Source organism: Myiozetetes cayanensis, unplaced genomic scaffold (assembly GCF_022539395.1).
Source record: "Myiozetetes cayanensis isolate MyiCay16 unplaced genomic scaffold, myiCay2020 scf28, whole genome shotgun sequence".
Lineage (NCBI taxonomy): Eukaryota > Metazoa > Chordata > Aves > Passeriformes > Tyrannidae > Myiozetetes > Myiozetetes cayanensis.
The window spans coordinates 4,134,534-4,152,443 of NW_026087499.1; the positions used below are offsets into that span (position 1 = coordinate 4,134,534).

At 54.5% G+C, this 17,910-nt stretch overlaps 2 protein-coding genes across 2 annotated transcripts; both read right to left on the reverse strand.

The window, feature by feature from the left end:
* Positions 1-886: 886 nt before the first annotated feature.
* CORT (cortistatin) lies at positions 887-11,103 on the reverse strand. The gene is made up of 2 exons (XM_050322475.1): positions 4,251-11,103; positions 887-1,205 (listed from the first exon to the last, which is right to left on the reverse strand). Exons 1-2 carry the CDS (start codon positions 4,350-4,352, stop codon positions 990-992), a joined length of 318 nt encoding a protein of 105 aa, XP_050178432.1. The 5' UTR covers positions 4,353-11,103; the 3' UTR covers positions 887-989.
* A 138-nt stretch (positions 11,104-11,241) lies between these two features.
* On the reverse strand, positions 11,242-17,326 carry SRM (spermidine synthase). Its single transcript, XM_050322474.1, has 8 exons — positions 17,066-17,326; positions 16,820-16,940; positions 16,510-16,602; positions 15,162-15,315; positions 14,379-14,462; positions 13,927-14,072; positions 12,964-13,086; positions 11,242-12,415 (listed from the first exon to the last, which is right to left on the reverse strand). Exons 1-8 carry the CDS (start codon positions 17,209-17,211, stop codon positions 12,398-12,400), a joined length of 885 nt encoding a protein of 294 aa, XP_050178431.1. The 5' UTR covers positions 17,212-17,326; the 3' UTR covers positions 11,242-12,397.
* Between the last annotated feature and the right edge of the window lie 584 nt (positions 17,327-17,910).

Here is a 17,910-nt window from a genome sequence, read left to right on the forward strand (position 1 = left end):
CCATAGCTCTTCACTACCTGTCAGTTCTAAAAATAAGGTTCAAGAAGCTACTTAGCAAGCCCAAAGGAATAGCCCTGCTAGATAGCACCCAAGAAGGTAAGTAAGAGAACCCTGGTGGTTTTTGATTGCTTTTAAGCAAGATGAGAAGACACAAATCAACCTTAGGAGAACCAGAGAAGAGTTGAACGTGGGATCACAGCCCCTCGATTTCATTATTTCAGCCCAAAAGCACCCCAGGAACTGCTCTGGCAAACCAGAACTGGGCCAGGTTCTGGGCATGTCTCCCCCTTCCCAGCACCCCCAGACACTGCCCCGGCACCCACACCTGCACAGCACCACCTGGTGCTTCACCCAGCCATCCCGAGTTACAGCCAGCGTGGAAAGGAGCGTAGGGAGCTGCAGTGGCACCAAACCAACCTCTCTGCATCGTGGTACAGCACCTTATCCTGACCAGGGCTGGCACTGAGGATCCTCCACATGGGGCACAGCTGCCCAGTGCTTCACCTCACACCTGCTTGGTTCCTCAGAGGCTGAGGGGGCAGCTGCTGCAGCTTTAGGGATGGCTGTGCTCCTGCCCCCACTGAGGGGCTCCTCTGTTCTCACAGCCCCCTCACAGCCCCTTCCCAAAATGGTCATCCCCCAAACACCCCCACAGCCGCTCCACAAAATGGCCGCTGCCCCCCACAGCTGCCCCACAAAATGGCTGCCACCCCCACAGACTCCCCACAAAATGGCCGCTGCCCCCACAGCCGCCCCACAAAATGGCCACTGACCCCACAGCCGCCCCACAAAATGGCCACCCACCCCCATGGCTGCCACACAAAATGGCCGCCCGCCCCCATGGCCGCCCCACACAGAGGCACAGACAGTCCCCGAGGCGCCATGCTTTATTCTGAGGGGTGGAGGGCACAGCAGGGGAGCTGGGGGCGACAAGGAAGACAAGGAGTGGGGAGGGCGTTTGCAGGCTGGCAGGGCCAGGCCAGGCAGCACTAGCAGGAGGTGAAGGTTTTCCAGAAGAAGTTCTTGCAGGGCGCCTTGCGCTCCCGCTGCGAGAGCTGGGCGAGCCGGCCCAGCACCGCCCGCTCCTCCTCCAGCTTGCCCTCCTCCTCCAGGTCCGGGGCGGCCACCTCGCGCCCCACGTCCACGCTGTCCAGCAGGCCCGCCAGCATCTTCAGGATGGCGTCCTTCCGCACTGTGCTCTGTTCCTGCGGGCAGAGAGCAGGGAAATTGGTGCATGGAGGGCCTGTCCCCCACGGCCACTGAGGTCCCTTCATGTCCCCCTGCCATCCCTGGTGTCCTGTCCTGAGAGCTGATGCTTTTCCCATCAGCAGAGCTGTGCCAGAGCTGAGGGATCTGTGGCTCCAGAGGGCAGTGCTCCCATCTCCCCTCCCTGTCCAGCTCAGCCAGCTGGACCCTCACACGGGCCATGTTACAGCTGGAAAAGAGCTGCTAACAAATAGGCTTGAATCAGCTGTGAAGTCCCTCGCTGCCAGCACTAATTAAATTTCAGTGAATGCCAAGCTGCTGCCTCCTCCCCTGGTCAGCCCGTGCTCCCTTCACTGCTCTGACCGCCCAGCCTCTGCCTTGGGAAGGTCAGGGAAAGAGGCACAGGGTCCTGAGCAATATTAAATCAAGCTCACGGGGGGCTGTACCCCACTGTAAAATGAAATGCAGCATGGGGAGAGGGATGCCCCAAACTCTTGAGAAAATATTGCATCAGCAGAGACAGGCAGCTGTATTTCCAGAACAAGAACCTGTGTTTCCATAGCCTGACCCTGGGGCAAGGTGGGATGAACTGGGAGCTGCTGAGCTCCATCCCTTTGCTGTAGCAGAGCCTGTGTCTTGGGGCTTGAGGGGTTTCCGCCAGTACAAGCTGTGAGTTATTGTGTTTCCCTTAACTTTACATCCAGCAAATCTGAGGAATTACCTTGTGCCTGAGCATTCCTGGTCTCTGTGGCTCATTAGAAGGGACAGTTGGTACTGGCCAAGCTGGGATCGATGGTTTGACAGGAACAGATCCTGCTTCCCATGCAGAAGGGAATTTTGGAAGCACATTTCCATGTCAGTCCTCACAAATGCCATATTTACTGCTGGGACTGCTGTCTCTGTCAGCACCAGCATTCACTAAGGACCACTTGGTGAGCAACTCAAAAGATGGATAAATACAGGCAGCAGCAATTATCCTGAGTTTACATTACAGAAGGTTTATGGGCATTTTTTAATCACTTTCTTAGCTCTAGTAACAACCCTTGCTTCCACACAAGGCACAGCAAAACCCCACGCTGTGTGTGTGGCAGAAGAGAAGGTACAGCCAGCGTGTGCTCGTTCTGATTCCTCCTGCTGTGCTGCAAGGACAGAAGTGCCTTGAGCCTTTGGGAGACAGGCTGGGACAGGGGAACCCCCTAAGTGTGTCTCCTGGTCTTGTCTTCCTCAGAAGCTTCTTTCCTAGCTGTAAGTGCTATGTTTGTTTGGAAACAACCTGCTCCGAGCAGAGCCAGCGGCCTCAGACTGAGGGGTGGGGAAGGCAAAGCTCAGCCCGTGTTAGGGGATATTCCTTCTGCCTGATCGGCTGTGGCTGTCGGTGAAACCTGGCAGCTCTTCCCTGCACTAATCCACTGCTCACATCCTCTCTGCCTGCAGCTGTGCTCCAAGAGATCCAGGCTCTCAGGGAGCAGTTTGACACCCCAGCACGGTGGGCTGGGGCAAACCTTTGGGGAGCTGCTCCCTTCCCTGTGCTCCATCCATCAGTGCATCAGAGGGAACACATCTTCCTTTTGCACTGTAATGCATTTCATAGGGGTTTATATGTAAAATCCCACTATTTTTCATACTTAAAACATCTGTCTGAGTTACAGCAGTGGTGACTGCAGGGATTGGTTCATCAGTATCTAACAGTTTTTCAGTTTGTAGAATGCTCTATAATGATTCTCTTTAATTATATCATTATTTTGTAAGCAACAGTGCGCAGAAGACTAAGAGTCATCCCACTCAAATTAATTTTTACCAAAGCCTTATTTATCAATTTATTCCCTACAGCTTGTTTCTTTTTTTCCCCAGCAGCTGGGATTTGCACCAGAATTTACTTCTTAAGGAAAGAGTTTACATTTTAAGTGCTGGGTCTGTTACTACAAGAACGCAGAGCCGAAAGTTTCCAGTTATCCCCAGAAGGGTTAATCCCAGGCAGCTGCAGGAGCCCTGATCTAACAGAACTCCAGCCCCAGCACCTCACACTGTGCACCGTTCTTTCTTGCAGCCAGTTCTGTTGTTAATGGGATGTGAGCCCACTCCTGGAGCAGTGAGACACTGATGGATGAGCTGGAGCCAACACTGAGACAGAAAAAACGGCGTGGACACGCACAAAGGAGAAGTTGGTGCCTGTGAAACCAGCAATGGGATCCTTCCCTTCTCTGGAATAACAGCAGCCTTGTGGATACAGCCTGAACTGGACTGGTGGCTAACCAGAGCTCAGAGGAACATCAGGGATGGCAGGGAACACTCAGGTGAGAGAACTGCGGGGCGAGGGCAAGAAAACAGGGCTTGTAATCATGTTACGCTATTGCTTCCTACCCCTTTGGCCTCTTAGGGAAACAGCACAGCAAAATAAAGTTATTATAGTGCTCTAGCCATTATAATATTAGGGTTTTGCCAGTTGGTAGGGTAATTATACTGCTATAATAAGTTCTGCCACTGCATAGAGCTGTGCTGGTTCAGAGTGTAATTATTCTAGCAGAACTATGTCAGTATAACTCCCCTTGTGAATACTACTCTGGAAAAAGCAATTTTATTCTGATATAATTACTTCATTTACGATTCCTCTGTTACTTTCCTACTGAACCCATCTTTTAAACATTTGTCCTTCCCATGAGTCCTATTTAAAATATCATCTCCCTTGATCATTTTACCAATTATGTATCTTTTCTCTCCCTCCCTAGTACTCTGCTTTATTCTCTCATGCTGTACCATTTCAGTAATATTTTCTCCTTTTCCCTCTGCTCTCTGCTGTTCATTTTGCCACTTTTTGCTTAGCTCAGACTTCACTTTGGCAGCCCCTGGCATCTGGTGCCTTTCCTAAATCAGCTGTGGGTAGAGCTGTAGTAACAGCCCCGCGTTCAGCAGCGCGTCAAGCTGTGGTGCCTTGGAACATAGAGGGCTGGAAGAGTTGTTTGCACCAGGTAGAGCCTAATTGCCCTTCTCCCCCCTCCCCTGGCTCCATCCTCGCCCAGCTGCTGCCCAGGGTGGGTTTTACTCACCCTGGTGCTCTGGATGGCCAGTCTCTCCTCTCCAGGCAGTGCCGTGGCTCTCACACTCCACACCAGCAGCAGCACGGACACCAGGCTGGCCACCAGCTGCATGATGCACAGGCTGGGACTGGTGCTGAATGAGGAAGACTGGGAGAGGGAGCTGCTCCTGGGCTCTCTTCTGCCTCAGACAATGGCTGCAGCCCCTTTTATAGCCCTCCCCCAGCCCAGTGGGTGACGCAAACAATTAAGTCTATATCAAAGGCAAATTAGACTTTGGAGAGGTTGTTAACACTTGGCTGCTTGAGTGGGATACTTCAGTGCCTCTGGGCTCTCCATGTGCCAGACCTGCAGAGATTGAGGAAGCAAAGGCTTGGGACACTCCAGTAACATGCTGTTTCTTCACTCCAAGAAATTGTGGGCACTCTCTGTGCCTCTTCCCAGTCAGCTGGATTCTGTTTGGGAAATAATGTTGGGTGGAAGAGGCCACCAGCTTGCACAGAACCTGGATGATTCAGAGGGAAGACGTAAAACTTCTGGCCAGCAGTACTTAAATGTGGGCTTGGACCCTCAGCTGGTGTGTCCAAACAGCTCCAGACTTCCAGGGTATTTGGATGTGGGTCTCTGACATCCAGCAGTGCATCTCACCTCGGAATGCTGACACTCCTGGCTCTCCCTGTAGGGTAGCATGGGGACAGAGCTGCAGCTGTGCAGTTATGTCCTCTGTCTGGAGAATGCACGTCAGACCACCTGGAAGCCAGCTGGGGGTTGTGGGGTCTTGTTCCTAGTGTTGCTTCAATCCCTCTTGAACCTGTCCCAGGAGTGTAGGTCAGCACTGGAGATGCCGGGTGTAAATGTGTTAAAAACAAAGTACTGAAAGGCTGGTCAGAGCCGGAGCTGCTCTGCCCTGAGAGGCTTAAAAAGGCTCATGCTCTGCTGGCACTGACCACAGGCTGCTTGGAGTGTGTTCCTACCACTCCTGGTCAGCAGTCAATAATGCTTCTTCCTTGCCCCAAGAGCTGTCCCACCAGTGGGACTGGTCCCTGGGCCAGCAGAAAGTGCTGTTAAGCACTGCCATCTGCATTGTCCCCATCACTGTTACAGCCTGTGAGACGATCTCAGCTCACCACCAGCCCTTTCTCCAGGAGCACTCGCCTCAGGCAAGTCTTCCCCTGACCCTAACAACAATAGACAGTCAAAAGGTAAATTGTTATCCTAATTTAGCACATTAAAAAAAACCCCACAGGGAGGTGACTTGGCCAGGGGATGCTGTGGCAGAACTAAGAACAGAAGGCAGAAAAACCTGTTCCCCATTTCTCCCTCTTACCAGCATTACAGATCCTGGAAACAGCATGATGGAACTCTGCCTGCAGATAACCCAGCTCCCAGTGCCAGTTACACCAGCTCTGGAGGGAAAAGATGCCACCACTTCCATGCACGCTGTAAAATAAATGCTGCATTCCCTCACTGAGAGACAGAAAAACCCTTTTCTGACTCACAGAGCCTTGTGGGGGGAAAGTAACAATCTAGCAATTTCTGGAAATGAATTTTCTGTGGAGAACTTTGTAACCTCCTCATTTCTCACCCTCCCCAAGTGAGAGGTGGCTTCCATGCACCACTTCCAGATGAAACATTATCTGTTTCCTTTGAACCTGATCTGGCTGCTTTATCAGAGTGGCGGTGTAATGGATTCTGTCAAACACTTCCCTGCAGCCCTGGGCTGAGGCAGAGCAGGGAAGCTCCAGCAGGCAGAGAAACCACAGGGACCTGCCAAATGACCCGCGGCCGATCTGCTCCGGGAGAGGCAAACCCGGAGAGGAGCACATGGACAAAACACACTTGGCTGCTCAAGGGGAAGGAAGGGCAGGTCCTGGGAGCGTGAGATGTGCTGGGGCTGACAGGTGAGTCCTGCACTGGGGCTGTGAGGCAGGACTCGCCCTCGTGGGCCCACTGGCCCCAAAGCCAAGCAGACAGCAGGGGCAGTGCGGGCGGGTCTCCATGCTGGGGCCATCTGCTCTGCCCACGCTGCTGTTCCAATAAACACAGCTCTGTCTGCAGCTTCCCTCTGGAAGGGGCTGATGTCTATAATGCTCCACTGACAGACTGGGGTCACAAGTGTGACAATGCTCCTACCAGAAAAGATCAGCTGCTGGGGAGGCCCACAGGGATGTAAATGGCAACCAGGCTGCCCGGAATCTGCCCTGGGACTAAAGGGCAGTAATAAAATAACTGTTACCTCCTGAGCAGGGGTGACTTTGGAGACAGCTCCTGCCCAGATATACCAGCACCAAACCTGTGGCCCCGCTGACAAGCACAGCCCAGCCAAAACCTGTGTCTAGCCTGGGCAAGGCTGGGTGTCTCTTCCCAGCTGGCAGGGAGGGAACAGGGACACGTCAGAGCACTTACACTCCAGTGCCCACAGTAGGACTGGATCTCTAAATCCAAACGTTTCCTCTGGGCTCTGCTACAGCATCTCTCAGTATCAGACACCTCTTTTCCAGGTTCCTCCATCTTCCCTAGTGCCCTTCCCTTTCCCCACATTCCCTCTGCTGCTTCCCCTAGTTAGTCTATCCTCTGGTCCCTTTGCAGACCCTTCTGACCACCCCCCCCCAACAGGCTATAGCACCATCTCCTTCTCCAAAGGAAGTAAAATAACTCTGTGGTGGTAAAATCTGTTCTTTTTCGTAACTGGATAGAGCTCAACATACAGCACCAGGATTGTTCATACTTCCTACTGTGCCTATCCCATGTGCATTGGCTGTCTGACCTTTAAGAAGGCCCCAATTATTATTATTTCTTTTTTTTTGCCAACCCTTAAATGCTGATCACCCTGTACAGGAAAGGGTAAAGGACTTCCCTTGGAACAATAAACATTTCTGACAATTTTTTCCTCTCACCACTTTCTCCCTGTTATCTGACTCACCCCTTTGGAAGTCGTGTTCCTTGATGCTCTCCTGCCCCCAGCTGCACATGGCCTGAGTGGGTCTGTGCCACTTCACAGGGAGGGTGGATCTGCCTGAAATCAGAATGCCTTTGAACACATCCCTGGGAGCCTGGCAGGGTGGGGATGCTCCAGAAGGAATTCCTGCATATCAGGAACTTGAAAAGGCCTGGCTCTCCCAGGATTTTGTCCAACAGTTCCTGTGGCTCCAGCAGGGATGCACAGTGGGTCCAGGAGCACAGCAGAATATGTTTCCACGAGCACACGAGACAACCTCCATCTGTTTGTGATTAAGGCTGCACTGGGAGAGGTTCTGTCATTCAAGAAAGAGGTCCCTGACCTCTCCTCAGTGAGTCTGTGCAGCAGCAGGGACAGGGCACTGCTGGAACACAGAAACTATGACTGTGTCTGGCACCAAATGCCACACTAAGGAATGAGGTTATTTCTCAGTTGCTCTCCTATATGGCCTGGATGTTTTCTGCCTTCTACCCCTTTGCTGCCTGCTCTGGGCTCAGGTCACCATGTCTTGAAGCACGTAGCAGAACCACGTCAGGCTTCCTGAAAGGTTCCCAAAGGTGAGGCCCTCAGCTGCAGCTGAAGGAAGGGTTCCAGTACCTTCCTGTCATTGGAATCCTTGCTCTCTGCCCTCGAGAGTCCCTCCTTGCAAAGGCCAGTGCAATAAATAAAGCAGTAGTCAGCTGACAGTCGTGAGCCTTCCTGGAAGGGGAAACCAATTTGTTCACGGGCCTGAAATCACAGCTCATTTCTCAGGCAGCATTCCCTGGCACTGTGCTCCCCAGGGCCCTGGAGGGGCGTGCAGGTGGCTGTTCCAGCCTTGGCTTTGCATTGGCACTCATCTAACAAACCCAGGGAAGAGGCTGTGGGAGCGTGGGCTGGAGCCTCGTCCCCGCTCAGAGCTCGGAGCAGGTGCAGGAGGAGGAGGGGAGGGCCCCAGGGATGCTGCTCTCACAGCACACACGACTGCAGGGCTGCTCCAGCTCTCTGGGGAAGGGGAGCTGTGCCACATCCTCTGTCTGCCGACCCCAAAGGGACCCAGGAGGGTGAGGGGAGGGCGAGCAAAATGCCTCAGTGGCTCAAAGCCTTTTGTAGAAACTGAAAGAAGGGAAATTTAGGTTAGATATTTATTGGGAAGAAATTTTTTTACTGTGAGGGTGGTGAGACGCTGGAACAGGCTGCCCAGGGAGGCTGTGGATGCCACAACCCTGGCAGTGTTCAAAGCCATGTTGGACAAGGCCTCAGCAATCTGGTCTAGTGTGAGGTGCCCCTGCCCATGGCAGGGGGGATTGGGACTGGTTGATCCTCCAGGTCCATTCCAACCCCTTAACATTCTATGGTTCTATGATTTAACTGCATGTGAAGTTAAGCATTCAGCTATTCCACCAAAGTCTTCCTTCGAAAATAACTGATCACTATGAAACCCTATTTCAAAGTACCTGTTTCCCAGTGTAAATCTGTTGCCTGGCTCCAGCCTGGAGTCATTTCAGGCTGGGGTTACTGCTACTGCCATGGACTGACCTCTGTTACACCAGTTGTGCCTCTGGTGGCAGGATTGAGAGCCCACCAGGGATGTTGACACCCGGGCCTGTGACACTGTCAGCACCACAGAAGGGACCACTGGACTGGGACAGCCTTGAGCAGGAATTGCAGGCAGGCTGGGGTTCTGGTTACTGCTGTCCCACAGCTGAAGGGGGTGAAACACCCCCAGTGTCATCACATGCACCATCTTGCCTTAGCCCTGGCACACAGAAGTAGCTTTGTTAAGCAAATCCTCGCTGGACATGCCCAGCCCTTCAGTACCAAGGAGAGGGCAGCTCCTGCTGCAGGGCACCTGTGGGGTCCCTGCCCCACCACCCTCGGCACTTCAAGCCCCATTAGCCAGGAGCTGGTGCCCTTGAAAGGCCTGCACTGAGATGCCCAACATTTGCAATAACCCACCCATCTTCACGTGCCTCACACCTCACTGTGCTGCAACTGCGACTCCCTGGCTACAGTTCCCCAGCTTCTGCACATTTGAAAAGCGCTTAACTCCATCCTAAACATGACTAGGAAACAGCATTCCCTCAGACTTCTCAGTATTTACCTTGGTTAAATTCCTCATCTTACTTTTTAACAGCCTTTTGTCTGACTCTTTTGCTAGACCTGAGCTGCTGCTTCACGCTGTCCACACTTTTCCCTCTTCTTGCCCCACTGTGTTATCAAGGGAACTTTCCTCTCCCCAAACTTGGTGGCACTTGTTAATACTTTTTTGACTGCCTGCTTACCGAGGCTGCTGTTCTGATGAAAGATGAATGTCATTCCTCCCTCAGCAGTCTCTTGCTCCAGCTCTCAGCCCCATCAATAATTCAGCCAGGCCTGGATAACATTAGCTCTGTTTGAATACCACACTCATGCCAATTAACTGACTGAGAGGGCTCGGGAGGTACAGGCAGGAGATTTCTCTCAATTTTACAAAGCTCTTTTCTGAATGTCCAAAAATCGAGTTAGTTCAACGAGTAAAAGCAGAGCAGAGAGTCTGACACAGTTCAAGAGGTGCCAAGAGACTCCAGCAATGGATGTGCTGAAGCCCGTCAGGCTCCGCTCCCTCGCTTGTCTCCACCTGCTCTCACTGACACAACACTGCACGTTCCTGGGACAGAGCCTATCCCTGTCCATGTGCTCCTGGCTCAGTGAGACGCTGGAACATGACTGCAGCATGTCTAGACAAACATCATCCCTGTGGCTCTTCGCTTGTGAACAGCCCTGCCTGTGGAGAGCAGTGCCTTGGAACGGCTCAGGAACTGCATACGGGACCCTGTGGATGGAGCGTGTGTGACTTGGACGGGAAACAGCCTTGTCTTCCTGCTCTCACCACTGGCTACTTGCTGAACTTACACATTTGGAGAGAGCTCAAAGAACCAGAAGGAGTAATTAGCTGAGTGGAGGCCAGGTTTTGAGGAAGCTCTTTCCTCCTGGGCATTGTTGTAGTCACCAGGGTTGGGTGAAAGGTTTGAACTTGTTAATAGTTGGCTGCTGCTCTAAGGCCTTCCTGCACTACAGTCCTGGTCTCGATTCCCGTTCCAGGGGAAAGTGCCAGAGCTAGTTTTCCATCAGGGATGAAGGGCTGAAGGGGGTTCAGGTCCCACAGGGATTTGAACAGGAGGAGCTACAACCATTACTGATCTGATCTTTATAAAAATACTACATCGAGCAATGAAAATGCCTCGTTAGCCCAAAGGACTCGGTAGCTGTGAGAGAAAGGAGACAGTTACCCAGACAATGGGAGAGACATAACGGCTGTAAAATTCCCAGCACAAGAACACAGAGGAGATCCAGACTCAGCTCTGCATCTCAGCAATGCTTTGCAAACCCTTAGGAGCTCCAAGAAGCTGTACTGATACTGGGGGTAGAAGGGGGCCCTGGGAAAGAATTGACAAGTCTCATCAGAAAGGGGAGACAGAGGAGGGCTGGTACTGACCCCACAAGTCCCTCGCTCTGGGCACACATTGGCTGCACCACCAATGCTGTTTGTAGGGTCACAATTATGGTAAAGCTCAACCCCAACCTTTGCTGAAGTCTGCTCCTTCCTTTTCTCTCTCAACAAGCCCCAAAGGCCTCTCTCAGAAGCAGCTTTTTGCCTTCTCCTGATGCCACCTAGTGCCTGTCCCCAGCCTGCTCAGCCAGAGCTCAGCCTTGGCTCAGCCCTCGGAGCCACGGCAGTTCCTGCAGAGGGAAGGAGGGAGCGGGGCCAGGGCTGACAGGAACTGCCTGATGGCAGCAGGGAGAGGGGCAGCTGGAAAACAGCTTGGAAAACTGTACACAGGCTGCATTTGGACCGGAGCATAGCTCGGGTAACAGGTACTGACACTGCAGCTGGAGCTATTGGGCTACGATACAAAACAAGCAATGGGATCACTCCTCAGAGCTTGGGTGATAACTTGTCATCCCTAGAGATGAGGGAGAGAGGAAGGCAGAGCGACTGCAGAGCCCCTGGAAGCACAGCAGGCCCTCAGCACCTCTGTTTCCCCTCCCACTCTCCCCAAAGAACACCGACCCACAGTGATGTCACCTTGACCAGAGCCGAGTTTTAATGGAGTGCAAGGAGTGCCAGGGGCACAGTGGGTGGGCTGGCAGGGGGTCCCCCTGCACTGGGCACGGAGCCTTCAGAGCAGAAGTAAAGGAGTGGAGGCAGATCCATCTCACAGAGTACAACAGAAAACAACTTGTGCATCTGGGGGCAGCATCAGAAATAATGATGCCTCCTAAGGACTTGCAAATACCCAGGCCTGAGGCATCTCAGCACGACTGAGATGAGAGATTTGTCAGCACAACTGATATTCCCCAACATCAGTACTGAACAGCAGGCAATGGAGCTAAGGTTTGTTTTTTATATATATATATTTATATTTATATATATAAAGCGCCTATCACCATATTGATAAACATTCTTTGGAACCACTCCGAGGGCAGAGGTAAGAACAGGGGTTAGCCTGTGGGTACCTCAGCACTTCTGTTTCCAACCAATTTAAAAAACCAAAAATTAAAAAAAAAAAAAAAAAAAAAAGCCACAAGACTTTGCTGCCAGCCTGCCTGGCTGGTGTTTAATACTGCTACTCCATCAGGGTTGGAGGGAGACCTATTGTGAATGGCAACAGTTTTGCACTGTGACTTCTCCAGCCCTGCTGCAGAGCAGTGCAGGTGTCACAGGAGGGCAGTGGGACACGGAGGCTCAGACCCGTCACCAGTCAAGTGTCTCAGCAGCAGGAGCTCCCACGAGGAGAGCGAGCTCACTGTGCACAGAGCTCTCACCCTCTGTGCTTAAGGCCGAGTCAGGGACCCTTTGGACTCTTCCCAGATCACCAGACAGAAATATGTGTCAGTTATAAATACATCATGTCAGTTGGGGGTGGAGGTGAGACGGGGTTGCAGGGATGGGGGGATTTAGGGTGGGTGCAGGGAGGAGAGAGAGGACGAAGACACCTTACGTTTCCAGCACTGGAAAGAACAGTTTTGACCTCACGCAATAAGTCACTGGACCTTTTCAATAGTCTTATCTGGCTCATGCCCCATCATCTGTTACACATCAAAGGGAATGTTGGCTGGCAAAGGGTTAAACGATCCCACACAGTGGAGAGCAAATCTGCAGTCTGCTGGGAAGGTCCCAACCACATCACTGACGATCTCAGGGTCCACCTTGAAGGAAGGAAGCAGCTTCTCACTCTCACACATCGCTCAGCGCCTGCAGACAGAGAGAGTGTCAGGAGGGACCTGCCACAGCTCTACCAGTCCTCAGCAGAAACAAAAATCACCACCTCTGAAACACAACTGTGGCATTTGCCTTCATCCCTAGGATGCTCTCAGGAGGCTTTTTTCCCAAACCTGCACTTGCAACCCGGTTAGGAGATGATGGAATAATGCAGAAATCCTTCAAAAAGGCAGAGTGAACTCTGCTGGACCATCCTTTCTTTACCCTCTGGTTTCTGCTAGAAACCATAACCACATTTTATCTAAGACTTTTGGAGCTTTGCAATGGGAAACCCCAGTTCTGCAGGCTCTGGGACTCGGTTTTGGTAGGCGAAGTAGGAGCGATCTGCCATCAAGGCATGGTACGTGAACCCAAGGAAGTTTCAAACTGAACTCCAGCCTTCCCTGACTGACTCATGCTCTGCTCTGTCACACAAAACGCCGTCCTGCTCCGACTTGCCCAGAGCAGCCTTTGAGGCTGCAGGAAATCCTCAGCCCTGCCCACTCCCACCCCCACCAGGTGCTGGACGGAGCCCGGCTCACCTTCCGTGCAAACTCGGGCAGGATGAAGGCTGCCCGGTGGATGTCAGAGTTGTAGTACTTCAGACTCCTCTCCTCCACTTGCTGCTGCGAGAGCCGCTGCACAGGCTCCCGGAAATTCGTGTTCTGCAAGAACAAAGCCGGGTGGCTCTGAGTGCTCGGGTGAGGAGCCAGGGGCTGTGTGACAGGCACCCTGATTTGTGGCAGAGAACCCAGAGGACTCGCAGGAAAACAGATGACCTTCTGTTCTAGCACGAGGTCAAAGGTTCTGCACAGCTCCAGCCCCAAGGGCCGGGGTTCACGCTCTGTAACTCGTGTGAGCAGCCCTGATGCACAGATGTCAGTGCATGAGGTCAGACCGGGCGAGCCCTGTGCCAGATGAAGCTGTCAGAGTGCCTGAGCATCCAAGAAAGCCAGGCTTTGCTGGCCAGAGCAGAATCCACGCCTGTGTTAGGCTGGGCACAGTGCCTGCTGCCAGCACCCCAGATAAATCACGTACAGCAGCAGCACTGCTGGCCCCAAAAACCCACCCGACAGTTGCATTGCAGCAGACAGAAACGAGACCTCAGTGGTCTCCCAACATAACCAGTCCACATTTCAACACCAATTCCCTTGGAGGCCTCTGTACAAGCAGATCACAGGTTGATTCTCATCAAGCAGGTGCCCACCTTCTTACAGCCAACATCAATAAGACAAAGCTTTAACAGGCTCTGGGAATTGGTAGCAACTTCCTCCCTTCCAAAATTGTACTAGACAGAAACCCATGTCCTTTTCTAAGGTCAGTTCTGCAGTTGATCCAGCACTGAGCAGGCTGCACTGCAGCTCTGGCACCTGGAGCTGGGTCTGGAGGCCCCAGAGCTGGGAGAGCTCAGTGCCACAGCTCCAGCTCTGGGGGCACAGCCTGAGGCAGACCCTGCGGGCGCTTCCAAGGAGCGGCAAAGGGCACTGGAGGTGCCGCAGACTCACCGGGTTCTTGCTGCAGAGCATGAAGCCAATCTGCCCGCTGGGATACGTGGGGATGGTGCAATAGGCGTATTCCACCACCGGGAACAGAGACTTGCAGAACTGACGCATCTCCTTAATGAGATCCAGGTGCAGCCACTGGCACTCACCTGCAGGGAGAGGGGAAGGCGGGATGCGAGGTGAGAGCTGCCCCTCTTCCCTGTGCCAGGTTAACAGTGGTTCCAAGTCCCAACCTGCTCTGCTCTGCGCGGCTCATGCGGTTTCAAAGGCAAGACCAGCCCCTTAGGCCAGCTTGGCTAAGCTCAGTCCAGCAGTTAACGAGCAGATGGAGACAGACCAAAACCACTGCTGTACCTGGGAGCCCAAATGTCTCCCCCAGAAGAGTCGCCCCCTGTGCCTCACCCTTGGCATGCAATGGTCTGGCATCGGCCTGTGCCCAGGGACAGCACCCTCACCTTGGCAGCAGAGAATCCCATCCTCTCGCAGGGCTGTCTTCATCAGCTGGTAGTAAGATTCTTTGAATAAGCTTTCTGCAGGACCTGGGAGAAAAGAGAGTGAAGGAAAGTTTTGACCTGGGGTGAACCTCAGCCTGCACCCAGCACAGCGAAACCATCAGGATTTCAGCTTTGCTCAATTGCAAGCCCAGGACCTTTACCAAAGGAAGTCATAGCAGCTGCCTTTTGCTCCAGGGAGCATTTTTTAAACAGAACTCCTGCTCCAAACTGCATTTTAGAGATGCCTCTCCTGTGTTGGCTACAGCAAGAGTGAAGGGGCTCAAGCAGTCGTCGTCAGGTCCCTAAAACGAGGTGCCATATCTACATTTGGTCCCTCTCTGCCTCAGTTTTTCCCTTCAGAAATACAGCAGCCCCATCACAGCCATCTCTAGGGTAGGTGCTACACCAACAGTGTGTGAGCCACTGCTTCACTGGCAGGCACATGGGCAAAGCTGTTCTTCCAGCATGGTGCTGTATCCATGGGATTGCTGGACTCAGGGATCAACTCTGCCAGAAGCAATAGCTGCTGAAGTTGAATTTTGAGGAGAGAAAGGCGCCAGCTCGCCTGAAGCCTTGCTAATACAATTTTCTGGTTCTCATCCTTCCTTTCCCTACCAAAAGAAGCAAGTCAGCAACAGTCTTTCACTTGAAAGGAGCCTGGGCAGGCTGGCATAACTTCCAAGAGGTAAGCAGAGAAGGAGGGGGAGTGTGGAAAGCAGTGCCCTTTTATGGCAGAATTCTTACCCATGGGGTCAGACGAGTCTGTGATAATCACATCAAAGGCTTCTTGATTTTGTTTCATGAACTCAAAACCATCTCCCACGTGCAGGGTCAGCTTAGCGCTGGAATATCCCACTGCCATCCCTGGGAGGTATTTTTTGGATACCTGGATCACATCCTGCAGCAACACAGAGAGCACAAGTGGGTCAGCGGGGGCTAAAAGGAGCTGCTTCTCAGGCTACTGTGCAGTTGCAGCTGAAAGAACAGCACAGTGAGTCATTTCCTTCCATGCCTTCAGCACAAATCCGACTCAGCCAGTGAGATCCTCAAGAGCTGTCAGCATCTTCAGCCAACAAGCTACACTCAGCCCTTTCCTACGGCCTCAGGGTTCAGTGACACTGTTGGTCTGTCCTTGCCAAACTCAACAAGAAGCTGGAGTTCAAAAGCTCCCTGAGGAACAGAGTGAACAGGATCACAGATCACACTGCTCTGTGCCCCTTTTCCCTCTGGACTCCACTTGCAGAGGTGATCTCCCTTTCTACCCTCCTAATGAAACCATGCCAGCAGGTTTCTAGATACAAGATGAGCAAGTTCTCCATCTCTGCTCCACAGCTATTAAATCAGTCCCCCAATAAGATACAGTTTTCTCTCTAAAATGGTTAGACAGGCACTGCCCTGGGCCCAGCAACTGTACTAAACACTACCAGCTTCTCACAGCTGGCAGAGATGAAAAAATATGCTGGTGTCAGGCAGTGCTTGTTCAAAACCAGGCACGTTTGCCTACTTAGCTTGGCAGACAGAGCACACATCTCACACAGCAGTGTTTCCCATTCCTAATACAGCCCTGCCCTGAGCAAAACTTCCTAAGAAAGTAAAATATCAGAACAAACTAGCTGAGAGGAGGAGGACTGGCCCATTCATCATGGAAACAAATCCCCCCTTCTTATTTCCTGCTTTCAGTCGCAGGGAACTGCTCAACACAGCGACCATCCTCCTCGGGCAGGAGCAGCAGTCAGTTCAGCAGCGAGGCAGAGGGAAAAGCAGCACCTCCACAAAGCCAGGGCGCTCCTCCAGATCCCGTGCTTGGCCCACGCCGGCCTGGAAGGGCCTCAACCGCATGTGTGTGAAAGAAATCACATGGAAGAGGCAGCCAGCTGCCACGTAGATGACTTGTAAGGCAAAGAGGTGGCGCTGTCAGTGTCACGCCAGCAGAACCGGCAGCAAAGGCGCCCGGTGCTGACAAGGGGCAGCAGGTGAAGCCGCAGCTCCCGTGGATGCTGTGAGGCCGGGCTGCTTCTGCCGGGCAGCTCGCCCGCCCGCTCGCCCGCCCGCAGCCCCGGGGCTCCCGCACGCAGCCGGCAGCACAACGCACCTCATCGATCTCGCACTGCACCACGGACTCCACGGTGGGGTGTTTGACCACCTCTCGCAGCACTCCCCCGTCGCCGCCGCCGATGATGAGCACCTGGCAGGGGAGGGCAGAGCACCGGCCGTCAGCGGGGCGGCTCGGGGGGATTGGGGCTGCACGGCCTAACGGGAGCGGCGCGAATGCCCGCGGGCCCGTCCTGCCCGGCATGGGCTGCGGGGCCCACGCGGCTGCGGCCACGCTCGCCCGCAGGGCCCGGGCCGGGTCTGCGAGCCCCGGCCGGGGGCACCCCAAGGAGGGGCCGGGGACGACTCACCTTGCGGGGGTCGGGGTGGCTACAGAGGGGCAGGTTGGCGATCATTTCCTGGTAGGAGAACTCGTCCCGCTCCGTGCACTGGATCACCCCGTCCAGGACCAGGACGTTGCCGTAGGTGGTGCTGGGCAGAGCGGGGGAAGCGGCGTTGGAGCCGGGCCCGGGGCCGCGCTCCCCCGCGCCCTCCCCGCGCCAAACAGGCCCCACCGCGTGGCGCTCCCCCCGCCGCCCGGCCCGCCCCCCCCGCACCTGCGGAACACGAGGATCTCCTGGTAGCGGGAGCGCTGGTGGTGCAGCAGCTCCTCCACCTGCAGCGACATGGCCTGGCCGGGCCAGAGCCGGCAGGTCTCTCGGAACCAGCCCTCGCGGATCAGCGCGGCCGCGCCGCGCTCCATCGCGGCCGGGGCGCGGGGCGGAGCCGCTGCGGGGGCAGCGCTGCGGGGACACCGCGCTCGGTCCCGCCGCCGCCGCCGCCGCCTGACCCCGCGGGCGCGGGAGCCGCGCGCAGGGCCCCGCGCCGCCCGGCCCCGCCCCGCCCGCCGCCATTGGCCCCGCGCGGCCCTGACGGGCGGGAACGGGGGGCCGGCGCGGGGGAAAGGGCGCGCCCGCCCCGCACACGGCCCCGCCCCGCACACGGCCCCGCCCCGCACACGGCCCCGCCCCGCACACGGCCCCGCCCGCGCCACCGCCGGCAGAGCAGAGTCCGGCTGGGGGGATGGAAGGGCTGCGTGGAAAGGGGAAGGGCCATGCGGGATTTAACGAGGGTGACTGGGGGGCTGGAGCGGCTCTCAAGAGGAGAGGCTGAGGGAGCTGGGGCTGTTCAGCCTCCAGAGGAGACGCTGAGAAGGGACTCTCGCAGTGTCAGTGGCTGCAGGGAGGAGGCAGAGCAAGGACCAGGCTCTGCTCCGGACGAGGGGGGCCAGCAATGGCACAAGAGGATGGGGCAGAACCTGGTGCCCAGGAAGTTCCACCTGAACATGAGGAAGAACTTCTTCCCTGTGCAGTGCCCCAACACTGAGCAGGGAGGGTGTGGAGTCCCCCTCACCGGGGATATTCCAGACCCCTCTGGATATAGTCCTGTACCATGTGCTCTG

Coding starts and splice junctions, on each gene's coding strand:
- CORT (XM_050322475.1), bottom strand. CDS start 4,352: ATGCAGCTGGTGGCCAGCCTGGTGTCCGTGCTGCTGCTGGTGTGGAGT. Junction 1,206..4,250: donor TGGCCATCCAGAGCACCAGG/GTGAGTAAAACC, acceptor CTCTGCCCGCAG/GAACAGAGCACAGTGCGGAA.
- SRM (XM_050322474.1), bottom strand. CDS start 17,211: ATGGAGCGCGGCGCGGCCGCGCTGATCCGCGAGGGCTGGTTCCGAGAG. Junction 16,941..17,065: donor GAGATCCTCGTGTTCCGCAG/GTGCGGGGGGGG, acceptor CGCTCTGCCCAG/CACCACCTACGGCAACGTCC. Junction 14,073..14,378: donor TGGGATTCTCTGCTGCCAAG/GTGAGGGTGCTG, acceptor CTCTCCCTGCAG/GTGAGTGCCAGTGGCTGCAC.